At 43.9% G+C, this 22,782-nt stretch overlaps 1 protein-coding gene across 2 annotated transcripts; it reads left to right on the forward strand.

Moving 5' to 3' along the window:
• The first annotated feature begins 7,299 nt into the window (after positions 1 to 7,299).
• Positions 7,300 to 22,194, forward strand: LOC138766675 (rano class II histocompatibility antigen, D-1 beta chain-like). Of its 2 annotated transcripts, none has more exons than XM_069944306.1 (6): positions 7,300 to 7,393; positions 12,261 to 12,539; positions 14,731 to 15,015; positions 15,416 to 15,529; positions 15,611 to 15,643; positions 20,512 to 22,194. In XM_069944306.1, exons 1-6 carry the CDS (start codon positions 7,321 to 7,323, stop codon positions 20,529 to 20,531), a joined length of 804 nt encoding a protein of 267 aa, XP_069800407.1. In that variant the 5' UTR covers positions 7,300 to 7,320; the 3' UTR covers positions 20,532 to 22,194. The 2 variants fall into 2 exon arrangements, with proteins under 2 accessions (XP_069800407.1, XP_069800408.1); XM_069944307.1 differs by lacking the exon at positions 7,300 to 7,393 and adding an exon at positions 9,786 to 9,848.
• The last annotated feature ends 588 nt before the right edge of the window (positions 22,195 to 22,782 follow it).

The following is a 22,782-nucleotide window of genomic DNA, read 5'->3' on the forward strand; positions in this document are numbered from 1 at the left end:
TGATTGCTCATAGGGATCAATGTAGGACATATATACGGCATTGATCTTGCTACGGATGTTCTTGTTACTTAATTTCTACAGGCTGCTGAAGGCAATCCCTGAGCCATGGGCAGTATCCAGACTTCCAGCGAATCGGCTTCACTGAGTGCTAGTGAGGAAGTTTAACAGATACAGTCGGTCTAAAATATAAGTCTTGCACAGCCTCTAGAAAAGATTTGGAAAACCCAAATCCATGAAGTGTTTCAAATAGGAACGGCCATCCATTCAACGTTTTCTCTGTATTAAGGAAAAGAACCAAAGCCTGTGTAGACTGTAGATTGACTGCCTCTAATCCTTCCTGGTCCTTATTTATTAAGGAGGGTAACCAAAATCTCAGAATTTTAGTAAATAACTTAAGTCAGTCTAGAGCAGTGTTTCTCAACTCCAGTCCTCAAGAGAAACCAACAGGTCAAGTTTTACGGATATCCCATACAACAAGCTGTGGCAGTTACTGGTGCACGGACTATAATGGTATCACCTGTGAAATCCTCAAAACACAACCTGTTGGTGGGTCTTGAGGACTGGAGTTGAGAAGCACTGCTCTAGAAGATAGATGATCCTTTGGGAGCAGGGTAATAAGGGAATGAAGCATGGAAGAAAGGATGGGGATCCATTCATAAATGAATTGAAGAGCGAGACAGAGATCGCTCAGGACGGGCAGGAGGCTAAAGAGTGTTGCAAGGTATAAACATTGTTTTTGCCTCTAACATACGGGTATTACAGTCTTTTTTCTGCCAGGGATTAAGAGCAATGCAATGACCCTGAAGTGCTGCTTATAGGCCTCCCATAGAATTGCCTTAGATGCAACAGACCCTTTGTTTTCTAGAAAATAAGAGGTTAAGCAATTTTTAATAAAGTCTCTACGTGTCTCTTGGGTTTTCAATCATTTAAAGGGGTTGTCCAGTGAAAATCTTTTTCTTTCAAATCAACTGATATTAGAAAGTTATATAGATTTGCAATTTACTTCTATTAAACAATCTCAAGTCTTCCCATACTTATCAGCTACTATATGTCCTGCAGGAAATGTTTTATTTTCAGTCTGACACAGTGTTCTTTGCCGACATCTCTGGCCGAGACAGGAACTGTCCAGAGCAGGAGAGGTTTTCTATGGGGATTCAAAGGAAACCGAGACAGAGTTCCTGTCTCAGCCAGAGATGTCAGCAGAGAGCTGTGTCAGACTGAAATGAAACATTTCCTGCAGGACATATAGTAGCTGATAAGTATGGGAAGACTTGAGATTGTTTAATAGAAGTAAATTACAAATCTATATAACTTTCTAATATCAGTTGATCTGAAACAAAAAGATTTTTGCTGGACAGCCCCTTTAAATACCAGTGATTGGCGCAAGGCTAGAGAAATAAGCACCTGGCCATGGTCAGACCAAGATATTGGCTTCATATCTGTGTTTTAAGCAAATGGACAGTAGGGATATTACCAAAAAAGTAATGTATTCTCGTGTGGGTCTTGTGTGGATCAAGATAAAAACAATAAGTTTTCTCCACACGGTTCCTAATTTACCATATATATTCTCCAAAAAGGGTAAGGGCCCTATTCCACCGGACGATTATCGTTTGCATAATTGTTAACGATTAACAATCTCAAACGACCGCTATTGCGAAAGACCTGAAAACGTTCACTCATTTCCATGGAACGATAATCGTTACTTATGATCGTAATTGCGATAGTTTTTTCTTCGCTATTTCTTCACTATTGCGTTCGTATCTATTGCGAACGACCGAACGACGTCTTATTCAATGAGAACAATTTGCGAACGAGCAACGATAAAAATAGGTCCAGGTCTTATAAAGCGATCAACGATTTCTCGTTTGGTCGTTAATAGTTAACTGCATTTCAACCGAACGATTATCGTTTAGATTCGAACGATTTAACGATAATCTGAACGATAATCGTTGGTGCAATAGGGCCCTAAATTAAAATCTCCTCTTAAAACCCTCAGTGCTGGGGGATAGGAGACAAGGCCTTCAGGGACCTCGAGAGGAAAATATATTTGTAGTTGGTTGGATGCATAAAGGTTACATAGTAGAATAGGTTTGCCCTGTAGAGTACCCTCCACTATAACATATCGGAGTTTCGGAGACCACATGATCACCGTGGAAATAAAACATAGAGACAACCCAACAAATGAACATGCAGTCCTGGCACTAGGCCATAAGCCTTTGCTACAAAGGTATGGGTGGGGGGCAACACACCTGGAGCATTGTAGTAATTGATATAACAGGGATAAGATTAACCCTGAGGAAAGCCTCAAAGGAAGAGGAGGAAACAGGTTGTGAGCAGGATGAAGAGAAGAATGATAAAGTATTGGTTGAGAAACTCGTCCACCCAGTATGACAGACAAAGAATGAAAAGGCCGTTAGATTTTGTTGCTAAAGAGAACTAGGAGAATGACATTCCTCTCCAGACATTGACAGAAAGTCAAGGAGAGTCGCAGGGGGTGAAGAATTCTGAGACTTACACCACCATGTCTTCTCTCTCCGTCCGGTTTTGCCACACCGTGGTAGGTGGAGGTGAGGGGGGGGGGTAATTATGGTCAAATCTGTAGTCTGTGACACAGATATCCAAAGTCTCACAAGAAGGAAGTTCATCAATATCACGTAAGGGAAGCGATCTGCCATCTCTGCAGGCCACCAAGGCAAATGGCAAGTTCCAATGATAGGTAGCTTGACTGTCCCTCGGAGCTGTTAGGAGAGGATATAGGCATTGTCGCTTTTGTTAGGTAATCCATGACAAATCCAGGAAAAGCTATATAGGTGCCCTGTCAAAGTTCTTAATAGAGTGTGATTTTGCCATAATACGGAACCTTTTCCATGTTGAGGGCCACTCGGGCATTAATAAAATAATTCGAGGGCCGCATACTGTGTGCGGCAGTTAGTAGCATGGCTTTGCAGCACCCGAGGCAAGGCAAAGTATTGTTCCCCTAGTGCCCCTGCTATTGTTGTTAACCCCCAGTGATGCCCCTTGTAGTCTAGTTAAAGGGGTTGTCCAGCGAAATTTTTTTTTCTTTCAAATCAACTGGTATCAGAAAGTTAAATAGATTTGTAATTTACTTCTATTTAAAAATCTCAAGTCTTCCCATACTTATACACTGTTGTATGTCCTGCAGGAAATGTTGTTTGTTTACATTCAGAAACAGTGCTCTCTACTGACATCTCTGGCGGAGTCAGGAACTGTCCTGAGCAGGAGAGGTTTTCTATGGGCACTTGCTGCTGCTCTAGACAGTTCCTGACTCCGCCAGAGATGTCAGTAGAGAGCACTGTTTCTGAATGTAAACAAACACCACTTCCTGCAAGATATATAGTAGCTTATAAGGATGGGAAGACTTGAGAATTCATCTTGTTTGTATATTACCCTCAGTGTTTCTTGTTTGCAGAGGAACTACAATCACCATAATATCTAGCACAAGTCATAATTGGAAAAAAAAAAAAAAAGTTCACTGATGGGATGTGAACCCTGGTCAGTGTGCATGGTAAACCTGTCACTTACCACTGCACCATAGTGGGAAGCTGATGAAGCAAGAGGGAAATAGTCTATAAAATAGATCTAACTCTGAATAAATAAATAAAAAAGGGATGGTGAACCAGGTGGTGATTATTTCTATTTGAAAGAAAAAAACACAGAAATAAGATGTGCAGAAGTCATCTGTGGCTGTTTCTGCTGCTGCCAAGAGTGCTCCCCCCAGCTGCTTCAGCTCTATGTACATGAAGCTTTCCCCTGACGGCTTCTCTGTGTGTGGGGAGGGGGGGAGGGGGAGTTAGGACGGCAGAGGAGATGATTTATGTGTCAGGGAACAGTGTTTTCACAGAACAAAGTGTTGAAGCGATCAGAACTGCAGCAGCACACACAGCATTCTCCCCTCTCAGGATGACTCAGACTCACTCTGGGGATGAGGAGACACTGCCTGTGCTGCTGCTGAGAGTGTGATCTGCTGGGACCTGCCTGACAGAAATCAAGCTCCTCCGGCTTCACAGGTCCCCCTCACGCTTCATCTGCAGAGCCGACTGTGTAGCCAATCAGGCTCAAGTACTCTGCAGCCAATAAGAAGAGGGAGAGGCTGGCACAGGCGCAGAAGAGCTCAGTGCAGCTGACGTCACCGAACCAGAAGCAGAGACAGGAGAAGCTTCCGGTCCGGAGAATGACAGGAAGACAGAAGATCTGAAGCAAGCAAGTCACGTGACCGTCCCAGAGATCTCCCAGAGCAGACATCTAATGACAGGTAAGTATATTAGAGAAGGGTTAACCTTGGTTAACCCTTTCCTAATACAAAAAATCATTTTTCCCTGGACAACCCCTTTAACCCCCAGCGATACCTCTGGTAGGCCTAGTTAACCCCCCCAGTCATGTCCCTGGTAGCCTAGTTAACCCCCCCAGTCATGTCCCTGGTAGCCTAGTTAACCCCCCCAGTCATGTCCCTGGTAGCCTAGTTAACCCCCCCAGTCATGTCCCTGGTGGCCTAGTTAACCAGTGCCTGTCCCAAATAAAAAAAAATAAACATCCCACTCACCTTTCCTCCGCTCCCACGCTGCCCAGGTCCTCTTCTCTCCCCTCTAGCGTGTGCCGGTCTTCTCCTGCAGGCGGCATACGAACAAATGACGTAATCAGGAGAAGGAAGACATGCGCTGCTCTAGTGGGGAAGGAGCCGGCACAGACAGCATCTTCCTGTGTCTGGCAGCCGTCACAGACATAGGAAGACGCTGTGAATGCTGGCTCCTGCCCCACCAGAGCGGCGCACATCATTGGGAGCCGTGGGCCGCATCGGGAGGTCTCAGGGACCGGATGCGGCCCGCGGGCCGGAGGTTCCCCACCCCTGCTTTAGAGCATAATCATGTGTGGTGTCCCACTACTGTTGTTCTTTTCTCTTATACACGTGTCACACAGGTTAAGTGGTTATGAAGGTATTTTATTGTTTCAACACTAGATATCAGTATATTTACTTCTATGCAGGCACAGCTGTAGTTCACGATGGGTTAATGTTTTGTTGTTACCATGTGCTTTTAGTGGCCTAAATGAAGTGATCGTTCCTAAACCTATCACTCTTCTCCTTACTTTGTCACACACGCTTCTCCACCACTCACAGGGTAGATTACTCAGCCCCTGTAGGAAGTTACTTACACTGGTGGGAGGAAGTGAAGTCAGTTTAGTTTTAAGTTAGATTCTTGTGTAGAGCAGACGCAAACAAAGCAGTCCCTGCTGTAGCCAAACCAGGGCCTGGCTTAGGCCAGGATCCTTGTCTGGGACGGAGCAGTCTAGTGCAATATAGCCTAGTGACCAGACGTATGCTGACACAGCTAGCGACCAGTTTCTTTATTGCTACCGCTACTCTTGTGATGCAGTGATAAACACTTGAAAGGGAGAGGAAAAGCAAAGGAACACCCTGACCCACGCTGTGAACATTTTGACAGAGTGCAGGGCAGTCTCCTACGAACCAGAGGAACTAGCCTGGATAGGACAAAGCTACCAGAGGGTCTACGTATCCTATTCCGCAGCACAGGTGACTGGGACACCGCCAGAAGCTTAGCTAAACCCAGGTAAATACGACTAGGGCTTAAGACACCCTATGAGGATGAGTCAGTCGACACTGTAGGGCACCAGGTGATCAGACTAAATTCTATACACAGGCACAAGTAACTTCTAACTATGTAACTACTCAAGTTCCGGCAGAGTACACAGCTACACTGGGTTGGGGTCCTACTGCCTACTACTCTCCTCTACTCTCAACTTTCTCAGCACCGCTACAACTGCTACCTCTTCTACACTTCCTCCACAAACGAAGATTTATCTATTTTGCCAAAGGGTATTGTATTATCAGAAAACTCTAGCTACTATAGTAAAGCTACTATATTTTATTATAACTGGGACTCTGTAATTCCTCCGTCGCACCAGCACCTACACACACACCACCGTACACCTTGGGTCATTTTTCCCCTATCTGTGGGTGGCAGTACCAATAGTCTGGGTGGGTCACTTGCCACTCAGAACTACCGTGATAAGCCAAGCTGGTCACCGACCATTTTGGGGACATAAACCGGCCACGTCACTAAAAGCAGGTACCAACATCACACCTGTGTGCTGGACAAGCACTGGCGTTAAGACAGACACACTACTGGCCGAGAACGACACACTTCACCACACATGTACACAGCATATAACATCTTAGAAACATAGAAGATTGTCGGCAGAAAAAGACCACTGGGTCCATCTAGTCTGCCCTAGTATTTTCTTTCTTATTATCTTAGGATAGATACATCTCTAGCTATACCTAAGGTTGATCTAACACACAGCTGTCTGAGAAGTCTCTTGTAGCTGTGGCAGTGAGGGCCTGCCCTCGTCTTCCCTCCTGATGAGGTAGTCGTCCAAAGTCTGAGCTTGAAGCCTCAGTTGGGTGGTGGGTGCAGGGGTCGGTGGAGTCCCTTAATCTTCTTCCACATTAAAAAGCAGAGGGAATTTTAGAAGGAAAAGGCCTTTATTAAAGACTGCGTGGTTGTAGAGTGTGCAGGTCTGCCAGGGCCGCTCCTGCGATGAGGTGGCAGATTCTCCGTTGCTGGAGGGGGCGGCATTATCTTCCCTGCTGCTGTCATTTTAGTTAGGTTTAACTTAACAAAAATGACAACAGCCATGACCCTGCTTGGCAGCCGCTCAACCTCTATCACTGCCGTACCGCCGACAATGCTCAACACCATCCCCACGTCCCGTCGGGCTCAGTCTGTGACGTTGCCTTGCAGCTCTCATCACCCGCCTTTACTCTTTGCTTCGGAGAGTACCCGTGGTGGGCGGGGGTCACTCCAGGGGGGGGGGGGGGGCGATCTGGCTGATGTGAAAGATCGCCGGGGCCGGGTGGACGGGCGAGGTTTCATGATGGAACAGCCACCTGAGGTTTGCCTAAGGTGGCAGAAAACCTAAAATCGGCCCTGACATCTGCTCGCTCACATCAGCAGCTCGTTCCACCCCCCAAAACCTTATGATTTTATTCTACTTTACAATAGTCAATGTATATTTCCTTGCCCTTTAGCTACAGACATGGAACAAGGTTCTTGTGAAGTCTAATAAGTGAGCACTAGGAGGCGCTGCCTTTCCTTTTTTCTCTTTTCTAAGAGTCTAAAGTGCAACCGAAGAGAAACTCTCCCCAGTAACAAGCGATCAGTCGGTGTCCGGGCTCACATTGGCCGTCAGCTCGCAGCAAGAACTCTATAGATCTATCACTGTACACTCACTTGTGGCACTCGCTAAACTCACCATTCTGCACTGTGTGAGAAGCACCAAAAAATGGGAATCTTACAATATTCCAGCTTTATATTTTTCACATTGCTTGTGAGACGTGACGTCTGCAGATTGTTAGGTGAGTCACCTTCATTTTATTCCTGTTGATCCAGATGAATCCAAGTGAAGCGGCACATAGAATGTGACATTAGAAGAAAGGAAGAACACACATTATAAACTTTAGGATCAATAATACTAATAATATGATTTATCAAGACATTCCACTCCAGTCTTTTGTGTTGATGCAGGTTGACCCAAAAAGGTTAACCCATTCATGACCAAAGGTCATTGATGCACGGATGCCCAGGTAACATTGGAGCAGAGTTCCTCCACACCGTAATGCTTTTATTTTTTTTACCTACAGGGCTGGTTGGGGCGTCATTGGTATTTTATTGGTAACATATTGGTGTAAAAGAAAATTTTTGATCCCTTTTTATAAAAAAGATTTCTGATATATAAATAAAAAAAAATTTGTTTACGTTGTGCAACGTGTGAGAACAGTATTGTAATTTTTTAATAGGTTGGACAATTCCGCATGCTACAATGCCAAATATGTTTATTTTATTTAATTTTTTTTTTTACATATTTGTATTTGTATAATGGGAAAGAGGATAGTTTTAACCTCTTATTGGGGGGGTAACTTTTTTTTTTACTTTTTTTAATTTTTTTTATTAAGTCCCCCTTGGAGACTTATATAAGCAATTATCAGATTGCATATACTGATGAAAGCTATGTGATGGCATAGCATTGATCAGTATTATCAGCGATCTGCGAGTCTGCCTGAGGCAGACACAGTGAGAAGATCACCAACCCGACAGGACAGAGATAAGTATTAGATAGACCTTCATCTGTCAGTGGAAGTGATCGGGACCCCCACAGTCACACTGTGGAGTCCCGATCGGTCAGTGACAAGTACTTCTCCTGTCACTGACTCCCATAAATGTCGCTATCGCTATAGATCACGGTGTTAAAAAACCCTTCATGTCAGGAACGTTTATACACATTCCTACTGCACAAGACATTGGCAGTAGGAATATACAGTATATGGCTACGTTCACACTACGTAAGTTTCCGGCCGTAGCGCGTTCCGTGAATAAGCGGCCGGAAACTTACGTAGTTTGCGTACAATGGAAAGTATACGATCTACGGGCGCACAGTTCACACTAAGTACGAACTTACGCCCGGATCGTATGCGGCGCCGTAAAAAATTAACCAGACCATTGTTTCCGGACGGAAATGCCGTAACTTACGCCCGTAGCGTAACATGCGGTCCCGTACGTAGTGGCGATTTCTTCATTTTGCCATCTTTTTGTTCCGATCCAAAAGGTTCTGTGGGGTGTCCGGGGCTAGGCGAAGATTTCCAAGTAAAAGACCGCTGTCAGATCGCTACGAAGAGCGCTCGGGAAGCGTAAGTACGCTACGGGCGTAAGTTCGCGGTCCGTACGCATCCGGCCGCAACTTGCGTAAAGTCCCGGCCGGAGTTTCATACGTATATGTCCGGCCGCGAAAAATATGCGGCCAGACATATACGTAGTGTGAACCTAGCCTATAGTTGTATGGCTGGCGGCGAGGTTTTGTTAATCAGCAGTTATTAGTAATGGTTATTGTAGTTATGCTTTTATATAATAATAGGATCACTTACCAGTTCTACAGATATAATTTGTAAAGCTTAAAAAAGACATCCAACTATTCCATTGTCTTTCTTGGACAGTGGTGCCCAAAATTGTACACAGTATTCCATGTGTTATGGGGAAGCTGGTGCCGCGGTCCGTTTTTCGAACCGCGGCCCGGTTCCTGTGTACCGCGCCATTCTATGCACCGGTACCGGCCGGTGCTCAAGCACTGGAGGTGGGCTGGCCCGCCCCCAGTGGGAGGGAATTCCCTCTCCTCTATGACGCGGCTCCTTTAGAATCAATGGAGCCGCGTCATGGAGGGGAGGGAATTCCCTCCCACTGGGGACGGGCCAGCCCACCTCCAGTGCTTGAGCACCGGCAGGTACCGGTGCATAGAACGGTGTGGTACACAGGAACTGGGCCGTGGTTCGAAAAACGTACCGCAGAACTGGCTTCCCCATGACGGCGCTGTTCTATAAGTGTGCAAAATTCAGGAGGATGTACCTGGTGGTACATCCTCTTTAAAGCTCCTTAGCCCTTTTCCATGTCAGTGTAGTGTCCCACCACAGGTGGTTCCCTAAGTCTTATACCACCCAGGTAAAGTAACTCACTCAGGTGTCACATCAAGTGCTGGTAGCTGTGTGTTCCACTCCAGCCACTAGGTGTCTCACTCCCCCTGTACACAGCTGCAATGTAACCTAGCTTACACTGCAGCTGTGCTATGTTCTGTATGTGATGTTTTTGTGTGATTGACTATTGGAGCAGACGCTCTGTACACCTCTTTCTCTCTTACACCTACTTCCTTTCACACTACCCTATATAAGTAGGGATTTCCTGTTAGATGGGCAGTTAGTGTTCAGTTCAGTGAGAAGCAACTAGCCAGTATGCAGTGCTGAACACTTGGGGAGGGGTAACCGGATGGTAGGAACAACCCTTGTCTACACTGTGGATTGTACAGTCAGGACAGTCACCCCCTAAAGGAAAGGCAGAGGGACTAATCCCTGGCATTTCCCTCTTTATGTTCAAATACTCACAACTGAGTGGGACCTAAGGGGCTACCTATCAGGGTGGTGTGGTGCTCTCCCCATCTGCAGGCACCCCTTGGCAACAGGCTAGGGATATCCGGCTATTCCGTCTTTTGAGACTCACAACTGAGGCTCCACGGACCCCTTTTTTGCATGTTTTACAGCAAGTGCAAAAATTGTCATAAAATAACACCATTTTACCTTAAAGCGTCCCTGTCATTTTTAAATCTTTTTTTTTTTTTTAACTCTTTTGCTTTGGCAGCAGTTATCCTCATTCCTCTGCTCACCTTGTCAGCAGTTTTGATAAACTCTGGGGGCGTGTACAGGAAGTGATGTCATCTGCCTTGACAGCCTGCCAAGTAATAGCAGTGAGAGGAGGAAGTGATGTAATTTGCCCTCACAGCCTGCCAAGTAAGGGCAGTGAGAGGAGGAAGTGATGTCATTTGCCCTCACAGCCTGCCAAGTAAGGGCAGTGAGAGGAGGAAGTGATGTCATCTGCCCTCACAGCCTGCCAAGTAAGGGCAGTGAGAGGAGGAAGTGATGTCATCTGCCCTCACAGCCTGCCAAGTAATAGCAGTGAGAGGAGGAAGTGATGTCATCTGCCCTCACAGCCTGCCAAGTAAGGGCAGTGAGAGGAGGAAGTGATGTCATCTGCCCTCACAGCCTGCCAAGTAATAGCAGTGAGAGGAGGAAGTGATGTAATTTGCCCTCACAGCCTGCCAAGTAAGGGCAGTGAGAGGAGGAAGTGATGTCATTTGCGCTCACAGCCTGCCAAGTAAGGGCAGTGAGAGGAGGAAGTGATGTCATCTGCCCTCACAGCCTGCCAAGTAAGGGCAGTGAGAGGAGGAAGTGATGTCATCTGCCCTCACAGCCTGCCAAGTAATAGCAGTGAGAGGAGGAAGTGATGTCATCTGCCCTCACAGCCTGCCAAGTAATAGCAGTGAGAGGAGGAAGTGATGTAATTTGCCCTCACAGCCTGCCAAGTAAGGGCAGTGAGAGGAGGAAGTGATGTCATTTGCGCTCACAGCCTGCCAAGTAAGGGCAGTGAGAGGAGGAAGTGATGTCATTTGCCCTTACAGCCTGCCAAGTAAGGGCAGTGAGAGGAGGAGGAAGTGATGTCATCTGCCCTCACAGCCTGCCAAGTAAGGGCAGTGAGAGGAGGAAGTGATGTCATCTGCCCTCACAGCCTGCCAAGTAATAGCAGTGAGAGGAGGAAGTGATGTCATCTGCCCTCACAGCCTGCCAAGTAATAGCAGTGAGAGGAGGAAGTGATGTCATCTGCCCTCACAGCCTGCCAAGTAATAGCAGTGAGAGGAGGAAGTGATGTCATCTGCCCTCACAGCCTGCCAAGTAAGGGCAGTGAGAGGAGGAAGTGATGTCATCTGCCCTCACAGCCTGCCAAGTAATAGCAGTGAGAGGAGGAAGTGATGTCATCTGCCCTCACAGCCTGCCAAGTAATAGCAGTGAGAGGAGGAAGTGATGTAATTTGCCCTCACAGCCTGCCAAGTAAGGGCAGTGAGAGGAGGAAGTGATGTCATTTGCGCTCACAGCCTGCCAAGTAAGGGCAGTGAGAGGAGGAAGTGATGTCATTTGCCCTTACAGCCTGCCAAGTAAGGGCAGTGAGAGGAGGAGGAAGTGATGTCATCTGCCCTCACAGCCTGCCAAGTAAGGGCAGTGAGAGGAGGAAGTGATGTCATCTGCCCTCACAGCCTGCCAAGTAATAGCAGTGAGAGGAGGAAGTGATGTCATCTGCCCTCACAGCCTGCCAAGTAATAGCAGTGAGAGGAGGAAGTGATGTCATCTGCCCTCACAGCCTGCCAAGTAAGGGCAGTGAGAGGAGGAAGTGATGTCATCTGCCCTCACAGCCTGCCAAGTAAGGGCAGAAGTGCAAAAGGGAAAGCTCCATAGTCCCTGCAGCACCTTTGGTACAGATTATATATGACTCCCATTTCATTTTATAAGCACATAACTATACAGTATATATTAGTTGCCTAGCACATAAAAAATCACGATCATGATCCAATTCTGCCTCAGTAAAGCAAATTACCATCTAAAGCAATAAACCAGCAGTCCTATCCCATATCCCACGTACCATAACCACTGATGTAACGCTGACAGAACTACTACTGCCATAATGACAAACCTATCATTGTGATTGTACATCATGTCCTAAAAAGATAAGGCGGCCTCCACCCCTTCAGTACCGCATCCCTCCTCTTCTCCTCTTGTTTTCACACATTGGTTTTCCTGTTGTCGGGGCGAGGTGATCACCTCTGACCTTCTTATAATGCTCTGCTCTTCATTACAGCCGCTGTGGATTACTTTACTGCATGGAAGTCTGAATGTCACTATGGGAACGTGACAGAGAGGATGCGGTTTCTGCACAGATTATTCTACAACCAGGAGGAGTTTGTTTACTTTGACAGCGATGTCGGGAAATACATAGCGAAAACCGAGTTTGGGAAACCTGTGGCAGTGTACTACAACAACGATAAGGACTACATCGACCAGATGAGGATGAGGGTGGAGACATTCTGTAAAAACAACTATGAAGTGGCTAAAACTGCAGGAATAACAGGAAGAAAAGGTGAGACCCCGGTATATATCGTAATATACCCTGGTATATACAGCACATATTACATGTAGTATATATAAGAGGAGACATAATAATATATACACAGTATCACTGGTGACCGGAGAGGTGAGACCCCTGTATATACTGTATTATACAGCACATATTACATGTAGGATATATAGGAGACATAATAATATATACACAGTATCACTGGTGAGCGGAGAGATGAGACCCCTGTATATACTGTATTATACAGCACATATTACATGTAGGATATATAGGAGGAGACATAATAATATATACACAGTAAGTATCACTGGTGAGTGGAGAGGTGAGACCCCTGTATATACTGTATTATACAGCACATATTACATGTAGGATATATAGGAGGAGACATAATAATAATATATACACAGTATCACTGGTGACCGGAGAGATGAGACCCCTGTATATACTGTATTATACAGCACATATTACATGTAGGATATATAGGAGGAGACATAATAATATATACACAGTATCACTGGTGAGCGGAGAGATGAGACCCCTGTATATACTGTATTATACAGCACATATTACATGTAGGATATATAGGAGGAGACATAATAATATATACACAGTAAGTATCACTGGTGAGTGGAGAGGTGAGACCCCTGTATATACTGTATTATACAGCACATATTACATGTAGGATATATAGGAGGAGACATAATAATAATATATACACAGTATCACTGGTGACCGGAGAGATGAGACCCCTGTATATACTGTATTATACAGCACATATTACATGTAGGATATATAGGAGACATAATAATATATACACAGTATCACTGGTGAGCGGAGAGGTGAGACCCCTGTATATACTGTATTATACAGCACATATTACATGTAGGATATATAGGAGACATAATAATATATACACAGTATCACTGGTGAGCGGAGAGGTGACCCCTGTATATACTGTATTATACAGCACATATTACATGTAGGATATATAGGAGGAGATATAATAATAATATATACACAGTATCACTGGTGAGCAGAGAGATGAGACCCCTGTATATACTGTATTATACAGCACATATTACATGTAGGATATATAGGAGGAGACATAAGAGGGGGGTTACCGAGAGAGGAAAATGTCCAAGATGCACACCACTCTGCTGCAGGGGGCTCTAATAACTTTGGAATCAGTTGCGTATACTTGAGATAATAAACCATACTCATGGTCTAAATAAAGTCTGTCAATGCTGGGCGAGTACACAGGGTGGCATGTCATCCAGTAGCATGGGCCCCAGAAAGAGCACTAGGAAAGGCAGGTGCTGGTGTAATCCTTAGGTTCTGGTGGGTTTACAGTGGGGCACATCGCCAAGTTGCTCTTCTCCAACCACTGTCTGGTAAAGAAAGTTCTGAGGATTGCAGGGCTAAGAATACTAGAATAATAGCGTGGACAGGCCTTGGTTCCTCATCAGCAGTAGTTGCACCCAGGAATTTTAGCCAGCCCTAGCTGGGATAGCTGGGCAGACATGAACACAGGATACACGATACAGTCCAGGGACGCAGGATCAGGATATATGACTGTGATATCTATAATTTTTTTTCTTTCTTTTATTTACAGTATATATACATTCATTCTTAAATTGAGAAATAGGTCTTTGGATTTTTTTTATTGCATTTAATCAGAAAATTGACCAAAATCACAGTAAATAGTATGTACTTTTCTTGCTAAAATGGCTGCAAATTTGTGGTCCAAAATATTTTGTGATTGGTGCAATTTTTAACTGTAAACTCACAGTCCCAAATTACGCCATTTTTTAGAAAGAATGATAAGCAAGTTTGTGATATTTGATTGAAAGGGGTAGTGCGGCGCTAAACCGCTCCAGCCGTCCCTCATGCCGGCCCCCCTCTGCCGCTTCATCAGCTGCTCAGCCGCGATTGGCTGAGCATAAAAGTGATCAGATTTTCTGCATGCAAAAGTTTCTTACTTATGATTTTTAATGGGGTCTGGTGGGGGGGGGGAGGGGGGGGGAGTGCCATGTCAAGTTTTACCTCAAGCAGCAAAAAAGCTAGAATTTGAACATTATACTTTTATTGAAGTCTATTTCTATTGTATAGTCTGTAGTTGTGTTAGGCTTGTATTTTTATTTGCACTTATTATTGGTTCATACTATGTGTTATGGCCATCGGCTTTATATTTCAGCTCAGCCGGAGGTAGTTGTGTCGGTGATGCCTTGTGAAGATACAAGCACCGTGCACCATATCCTACTATGTTATGTATTTGGTTTCTACCCATCCAAGGTTGAGGTAAAATGGTACCGGAACGGTCAGGTGGAAACCGATCAGGTTCAGTCTTCTGCTCTTTTTCATAATGGAGATTGGACTTCCCAGATCCTGGTGATGCTGGAGACGGAGATACAGAGGGGCGACACCTTCACCTGCGAGGTTCAGCACAGCAGCCTGGGGGCCCCGCACCGTGTAGACTGGAGTAAGTCTTTTCTTTAACACTCACCGTATATGTCCTGAACCATTTTCTAGAATTTTTGAAAAGTGTTTACAGCAACATGCAATGAGCTGTTTTTTTGTACAAAAGTAGCACACAGTTAAAAGGGATATTTCCATTACAACTAATATAGTTATACTTTTAAGACTCGTCAAGATAAATATTTTGGCAAATACATTTACTTAGAGAACTTATATGCTGCTCCTTCTTCCATCTATGGAGCAAAATGTTGGATAATAGAACAAAATCTTGTAAAGTAAACCAATAAAATGCTGTAAATGTTTTGTTTTATGTTCGCCTACTCAGTGCAGCAAATTGTTCTTTCCCCAGAAATTGAGTATTTGCTTGTATTTTAAATAATACGGGTAATATTTTACTTCCACAGACCCCCAGGTATCCGATTCAGCCAAAAGTAAGAATGCAGCTGGGATTGGTGGATTCGTCTTAGGGACAATCGTTCTCCTTGCTGGTATTGGGATGTACATGAAAGGACAAAAAGGTAAAGATAATCCCATTACTTCTACACAAGTAATAAAATTACTTAGTTTCTCTTCATCTATTGTGAAATTTTTTTTTTCAGACCAAACTTTACTTCGGGTGCCACAAAATGAGCGTAAGTTCAAAATAAAATTTTCCAGTGATATCATGTGATGTCATTGTGATGGGAGTGACAGGTTGGAGCTGTTTGATCAGTGTCTGTGCTCCAAAACCAGAGGGCACCAGTGCCTTATCAATACATGCAGGCCTCCATTTTTCTATCCCAATAGTTGGCCAAAGACCTGTTACGAGCTTGCTGATATGTCCCTGTTGCAGCTGAGGGGCTCACTAAGTCTCCTTATTCTTCTAAGAGCCGCTATTTAGGGGATATTTTTTTCCTAAATAAATATACTAATTAGTCCATTGGTGCACTTTAGGGGTACCTTGTGCCGCCCACCACCGTCTTGTGCGTCGTCTCCTACTTGCTCCGAGGAGAAAGATTTGGCTACTTATGCATAAATGAATATGCATAAATAGGTGTGAACCGGCATGCGGGCAGCAAAGTGCAGTGAACGGCCAAGGAACGCCCCCAGTACACCAAAAGGACTAATTAGCATATTTATTTCTGGGGAAAAAAACTCCTAACCAGCACCATGTAGAAGAATAAGAAGACCAGCGCCGGAATGAGCACCAGTTTCTGCAACAGGAAGATATCAGCAGGTTCGTATGTTTCCCTTTAACTCCACTCTACCATATGGACCAGAGTCTAAACTTCTAGGCACGTGTACTACATCAGTACTTTAGACAATAAATAACCAACACCGCACTCCTCGAGTAATATAACAGTCCATGCACATCAAGCGGATTCCACCAGATCCGTTATATAGCAACAATACTTGTAAAAAGATGTGTACAATGTGCGAGAAATACCTTCAAGTTGCAGCTTTTCAGTGTTCACTCCATACGATCAAGGAGAATACTCACACAGATGCAGACTTTTGCGTTATTTTTATTTTTCATTACACCGGTATCTCGTACAGGACTAAATCCAATGCTCACAGGCTGGCGTGTTCAAATCTCAGTCCAAACCATCCAACCTCGCGGCGGACGTTTCGGAGGACAGGCTCCTCCTTCCTCATGCGCGAGGACGTACAGGTGAGGAACGCCTTAAGACTTAGACAAAGATCATGTGATCCAACACTACCTGGATCATTACAGGTGAAATACCCAATATATGTATACAACTTTATGATAATATACATAGTACAGACGCATGATGCATAATGGAGGAAAATACTGAGCTTTATAAGATATACGCATGCGCATTAAAGAAATGCTCTGAAGCTGCATACCTCATTCAGTCCAACAGGACTGAGAGTCTCCAGCTTCAGAATCCACCATGTTTCCCTCCGGAGCAATCGCTTACGATTCTCCTCCACATCGCTACAAGACTCAAGTTGTTCCAATATTTGCCATCTAAGGTCACATACATTGTGGCGATTTTCAAAGAAATGACGTGCCACAGTAGTTTCTCCGAATTCCTTAGTATCTTTTTTATCCTTATTGTCGCTGAACTTCCTAATTGCTGACTTATGCTCATTCAAGCGAATTTTAATTTGTCTGCTTGTTTGGCCGACATAGCCAAGCCCACATGGGCATTTAAGCAGGTAAATTAAATTGCGATCGTTGCATGTAAAAAATCCTCTTACATCTATTTTTGTCCCCTTACTGGGGTGGTAGATCGTGTCCCCTTTAATTATATTGTGGCAGTGTTGGCAATTCATGCAAGCAAATGTACCTTTTCTACTCGATGCCAAAAAGGTCTGTCTGCTTTGTTTCTTTTTCTGTATGTCACTTTTAACCAATAAATTCCCTATTGCAGTATTTTTCTTGTACCCAAAAATGGGACGTTCTTAAAAAATTTTCCCATACTGGGGGTCGCTAGCCAGCAAGCCCCAGTGTTTCAATATGGAGTTTTTAATTAAATTTGCGTGTCTATCGTATGTCGAGCTAAATAACAGCCTGTTCTCCATCTTATTCTCCTTCTTCCTCTGTTTTCTCACATCATTCCTATTCATTTCTCTGACTTCTCTTTCTGAAGATTTTAATTCTCTTTCCTTATATCCTCTCTGTGTGAATTTACATTTAAGAGCTTTTGCGTTTTTTTGATACTCCTCTTCTGTACTCGAAATCCTTTTAGCACGGATGAATTGCGATTTAGGAAGACTTTTAAACACATGTGGAGCATGATGGCTACTACGAACCAAAGTATTGTTCCTATCCGTGGGTTTCGAGTACAGAGTGGTATCAAAACCGCTCATATTTTTCTGCACTTCAACGTCTAAAAAATGAATCACACTACAATGATATTCCAGTGTGAATTGTATGGACGGATGACAGGCATTTAGCCTAGAGACAAATTGTACCAAAGCACTCTCACTTTCTGTCCAGAACAGGCACACATCGTCCACATAGCGAACCCATGTGGACGACGTGGGCATGCCACATTCAGCAATGTACTTCTCTTCAAATTCATGCATGAAGATGTTTGCGAGACTTGGTGCTACCGAAGACCCCATGGATACGCCATGTAGCTGTAAAAAAAATTCATCATCAAATCTGAAATAATTTCTGGTGAGCACCAAGTCTAGCAACCCCATGAGGAAATTAATCATGCTATTGTCCAATCGGGCATTCCTGCAAAGCTGCTGTCTGACACAGGACATCCCCTCCTCCTGGGGGATGTTAGTGTATAAACTTTGCACGTCCAACGTGCATATGAAATTAACATCTTTAGAACTTACACTATCAAGGATGTCGAGGAAATGTCCTGTGTCCCGCAAGCAACGTCCCAGGTTTTTGACTATGTCCTGGAGAAACGAGTCCACATACACCGATAAGGACTGCAGCAGCGACCCGGAAACCGATACAATCGGGCGCCCAGGTGGGCTGCTGCAGTCCTTATGGATCTTGGGGAGGAGATACAGTACTGGCACTCTCGGGTGATCTACTTGCAACATTCTAGCGGTCCTTTCTGCAATGATACCTGATGTCAATGCATCTTCTACATATGTATCAACCTCTTTTTTAAATTTAACCGTGGGGTCCTGGCTAAGCTTGCGATATACTTTCTCATCTGAAAGCTGACGAATGGCTTCCGCGACATAGGAGGTGCGATTCTGAACAACAATCGCACCTCCTTTGTCTGCTTTCTTGATAACTATAGAAGGATCACTTCTTAGATCCTGAAGAGCTTGCTGTTCTATCTTGGTAAGATTACCGTACCCTTTCGGGATACCTTCCCATTTGCTATGTACTTCCTCCAATACCATACGTTCAAACATTAGCAGAGATTCATTATTTACCATCGGATCAAACGTACTTTGTTTCTGCAGAGAGACGGGGACCACATCTAATGGGGATGAAAAACATCTCCCAGATCTTTTAACATCAAAAAAATGGACCTTGATCCTCATCTGTCTGCAGAATTTATACAAATCCACGCGGAAATCAAATTCAGTAATGTCCTTAGTCGGAACAAAGCCCAACCCCCGATCCAGAACTCGGAGTTCCATCTGGCTAAGTGGTCTATCAGAAATATTAACCACCAGGCTGTCTCCTTTACACATATCTCCAACTTTCTTCATTTTTTCTTTTTTTCTTTTCCTCGAGTTTTTACGGCCTCTCTTTTTTCCTTCGTTGTGTTTTGTATCTCCACCTCCTCTGACTGTGAACTCGTCTCCGGGTCTCCTATAGCGTCTTTCTGTTTTGTTGTTTTCTCTAAAAAACGCAACTGTTTTTTCTGTGTTTTCCCCGAGCGGCTATCAGCCCCACTTGAGGTTTCTGATAAATACTCTGTAGATTCAGAAGATCTTGAATTTCTATCTTTTTGCCTATCTTGTCTAATCCGTCTCCTCTCTTCTGCCCATGTGTATACGCGGTTGAGAAGGTAATCCCTTGTATCTCTCTCAAATTTAGAAATTTTTCCTTGCAATATTACATTTCTCAATTTATCAATGGATTCAGATAGATCTTCCTTAATCTTCTGACATTCTTCCAGAGTTTTATTATGCTTAAGTTTTTCTTCAATGTCACAAATTTCAATGTCAGCTTTTTTAAATGCCCATGCTTAAATGCCCATGTGGGCTTGGCTATGTCGGCCAAACAAGCAGACAAATTAAAATTCGCTTGAATGAGCATAAGTCAGCAATTAGGAAGTTCAGCGACAATAAGGATAAAAAAGATACTAAGGAATTCGGAGAAACTACTGTGGCACGTCATTTCTTTGAAAATCGCCACAATGTATGTGACCTTAGATGGCAAATATTGGAACAACTTGAGTCTTGTAGCGATGTGGAGGAGAATCGTAAGCGATTGCTCCGGAGGGAAACATGGTGGATTCTGAAGCTGGAGACTCTCAGTCCTGTTGGACTGAATGAGGTATGCAGCTTCAGAGCATTTCTTTAATGCGCATGCGTATATCTTATAAAGCTCAGTATTTTCCTCCATTATGCATCATGCGTCTGTACTATGTATATTATCATAAAGTTGTATACATATATTGGGTATTTCACCTGTAATGATCCAGGTAGTGTTGGATCACATGATCTTTGTCTAAGTCTTAAGGCGTTCCTCACCTGTACGTCCTCGCGCATGAGGAAGGAGGAGCCTGTCCTCCGAAACGTCCGCCGCGAGGTTGGATGGTTTGGACTGAGATTTGAACACGCCAGCCTGTGAGCATTGGATTTAGTCCTGTACGAGATACCGGTGTAATGAAAAATAAAAATAACGCAAAAGTCTGCATCTGTGTGAGTATTCTCCTTGATCGTATGGAGTGAACACTGAAAAGCTGCAACTTGAAGGTATTTCTCGCACATTGTACACATCTTTTTACAAGTATTGTTGCTACATCAGTACTTTACTCTGTCATCTGGACTGTATACAAATAATTCTTTCATTTACGGCAACTATTCACTAATCTCATCTTTAACATTTTTCTTTCAGAGTTCATACCGGTCTCTTAACAAGACACATCTGAACCTTCTATTCCTACTTGGGAATTCTGAAATCAGCAATTTACTATTTGTTACAAAGGTCGACATGTTATAATCTCTGTTTTGCTAATCTGTGTGATGACGTGTAAAAAACTGCACTTGTCTGTGTACTGTACTGTGTTGCTATTCAGGTACAGCAAGCACATGCTGAAGGAGTTGAAGGGGTTAATTTACTATGTGATAGTCTGTATGTGCTTAAGAAGAAATTTGTCAGCCACCTCCCTACCTCTGAGCCAATCACAGCCCTGCATAACTTTCCCTCCAGTTCTGGCCCATCGTGTCCTAAGCTACCTCATGTGCTCAGATTAGTGGTAGACTAGCTGAGATCCAATTACAGTCAGTTGCTAGACAAGCCTGATCCCTGCTAAGTATCAGAGGTGGTTCTTTCCAGGGCCTGGCCCTTCGGCCAGGCTGTGAAGAAAGTAAGTGCATGCTTTGTTCCTGTATTCTTCAGTTTCCTGAAAGCCAGCCAATGGCCTGCTAAAACTCAAAGGAGTTAACTACCACGGACAAGAGAACTAGACCTGTCCACACTAAGGGGATTATCGTTCACAAGACTTTTCAAAACCTCAAGTATTACCTCAGTAGTATCTCAGTTCACCTGCTACCTCAGCATATTAAAAACCTCTTAAAGGGAACTCGCTGGCAAACTAAATCTCAGGCTCAATACTCCTCATAGTACTGTATATGAACACATTCTATTCTACCTTGCGAATTCTGAAATCACAGCTATTTATTATTTGAGACAAATATAGAATAAAATTGTAATGTTAAAGTATAGGAACTCTAAATAACACTTTGTAAATACATTTATTGATGACAGTTTTGCTTTTCTTTTGCATATAGGTAAGGGCAAATTTCGTAAAGAGCTGTCATTTACATGCTGTGCTCATCTCTGGGGTCGTACCCTGTTCCTGGTTTATTAATAAGGGTATTTAGTGGTTCCAGTGAAGCCTTCTGAGAGTTAAAGGGGTTATCCAGTGCTACAAAAACATGGCCACTTTGTTTCAGAGACAGCACCACGCATGTCTTTAGTTTGGGTGGAGTTTTGTAATTCAGTTCTAATGAAGTGAATGGAGACAAGAGTGGAGAAAGTGGCCATGTTGTTGTAGCACTGGATAACCCCTTTAAGAGGCCCTGTCCCCATATAACTAAGAATGCCCCTTTACACTAAGTCCCTCCCACTTGGAGAGCTCATCATAAATTGGTAAATATTTAACACTAGTGATTAGCTCTTCGTTTTTCATTATACTATGGGGAGCTATGGCTCTGTATGGTATTAAACTAGAAATTCTATGTAAGCCTTTCAGCAACATTTGTACAGAACAGTGTAACATAAATATAAGTGTATCTCCCAGGTGACTATAGTTGGAATCCCTGGACGGCTGGAGCAGGTGACAACAGAAACCATTTAACCCTTTGGGATTGTATCACACTGGATTTATAGGCAAGATCTTGGCCAACCAGGTTTAGAATTCAGACATTGGATCTTGCAGTAGGGAGAACATGAATGTACAGAATCCCAGAACCAATGTCCACCGCTCCTGAAGTATGCACGTGTAGGGCGGCACTACTGTCATCTTTATTCCCGGTTTAAAGGGTTTATTCTGTGAGTAAAGTGTGAAAAACTGCACTTGTCTGTGTATTGTACTGTGTTGCTATTTGGGTACAGCAAGCACATGCTGAAGATGTAATAGTCTGTATATGCTAGAGAGGAAGCTTGTCCGCCACCTCCCTACTTCTGGGCTAATCACAGCCTTCCTCACAGTTTTCCTCCAGTTCTGGCCAATCCTGTGCTAAGCTACCTCATACTCCTCTCCGCCAATAGGGAGCCCCCTTGTAGCCTATAAGTAGAAGTGGAGAGAGCCATGTGCTCACATTAGTTAGCTAAGATTCAGTTACAGTCAGTTGCTAGACAAGCCTGATCCCTGCTCAGTATCAGAGGGAGTACCTTGCAGGGCCTGGCCCTGCGGCCAGGGCATGAAGTAACTAAGTGTTTCTGTTTTCTTAAAGTTCCTGAAAGCCAGCCAATGGCCTGCAAAATCTAAAAGGGGTTAATTACCACAGGCGAGGGAATTAGATCTATCCACGCAGGATTATCATTCATGAGACTTTCTAAAACCTTAATTATTACCTATCTCAGTTCACCTGCTACCTTAGGATATTCAAAACCTCTTAAAGGGAACCCGCTGGCAAACTAAATCTCAAGCTTAAACCACAC

Source organism: Dendropsophus ebraccatus, chromosome 10 (assembly GCF_027789765.1).
Source record: "Dendropsophus ebraccatus isolate aDenEbr1 chromosome 10, aDenEbr1.pat, whole genome shotgun sequence".
Classification (NCBI taxonomy): Eukaryota; Metazoa; Chordata; class Amphibia; order Anura; family Hylidae; genus Dendropsophus; species Dendropsophus ebraccatus.

What these genes read in the sequence shown, in the direction of transcription:
- LOC138766675 (XM_069944306.1), top strand. Translation starts at nt 7,321, where the DNA reads ATGGGAATCTTACAATATTCCAGCTTTATATTTTTCACATTGCTTGTG. An exon ending in AGGAATAACAGGAAGAAAAG is followed by an intron (nt 12,540 to 14,730) that starts GTGAGACCCCGG and finishes TTTATATTTCAG; the next exon opens with CTCAGCCGGAGGTAGTTGTG. An exon ending in TCGGGTGCCACAAAATGAGC is followed by an intron (nt 15,644 to 20,511) that starts GTAAGTTCAAAA and finishes TTTTTCTTTCAG; the next exon opens with AGTTCATACCGGTCTCTTAA.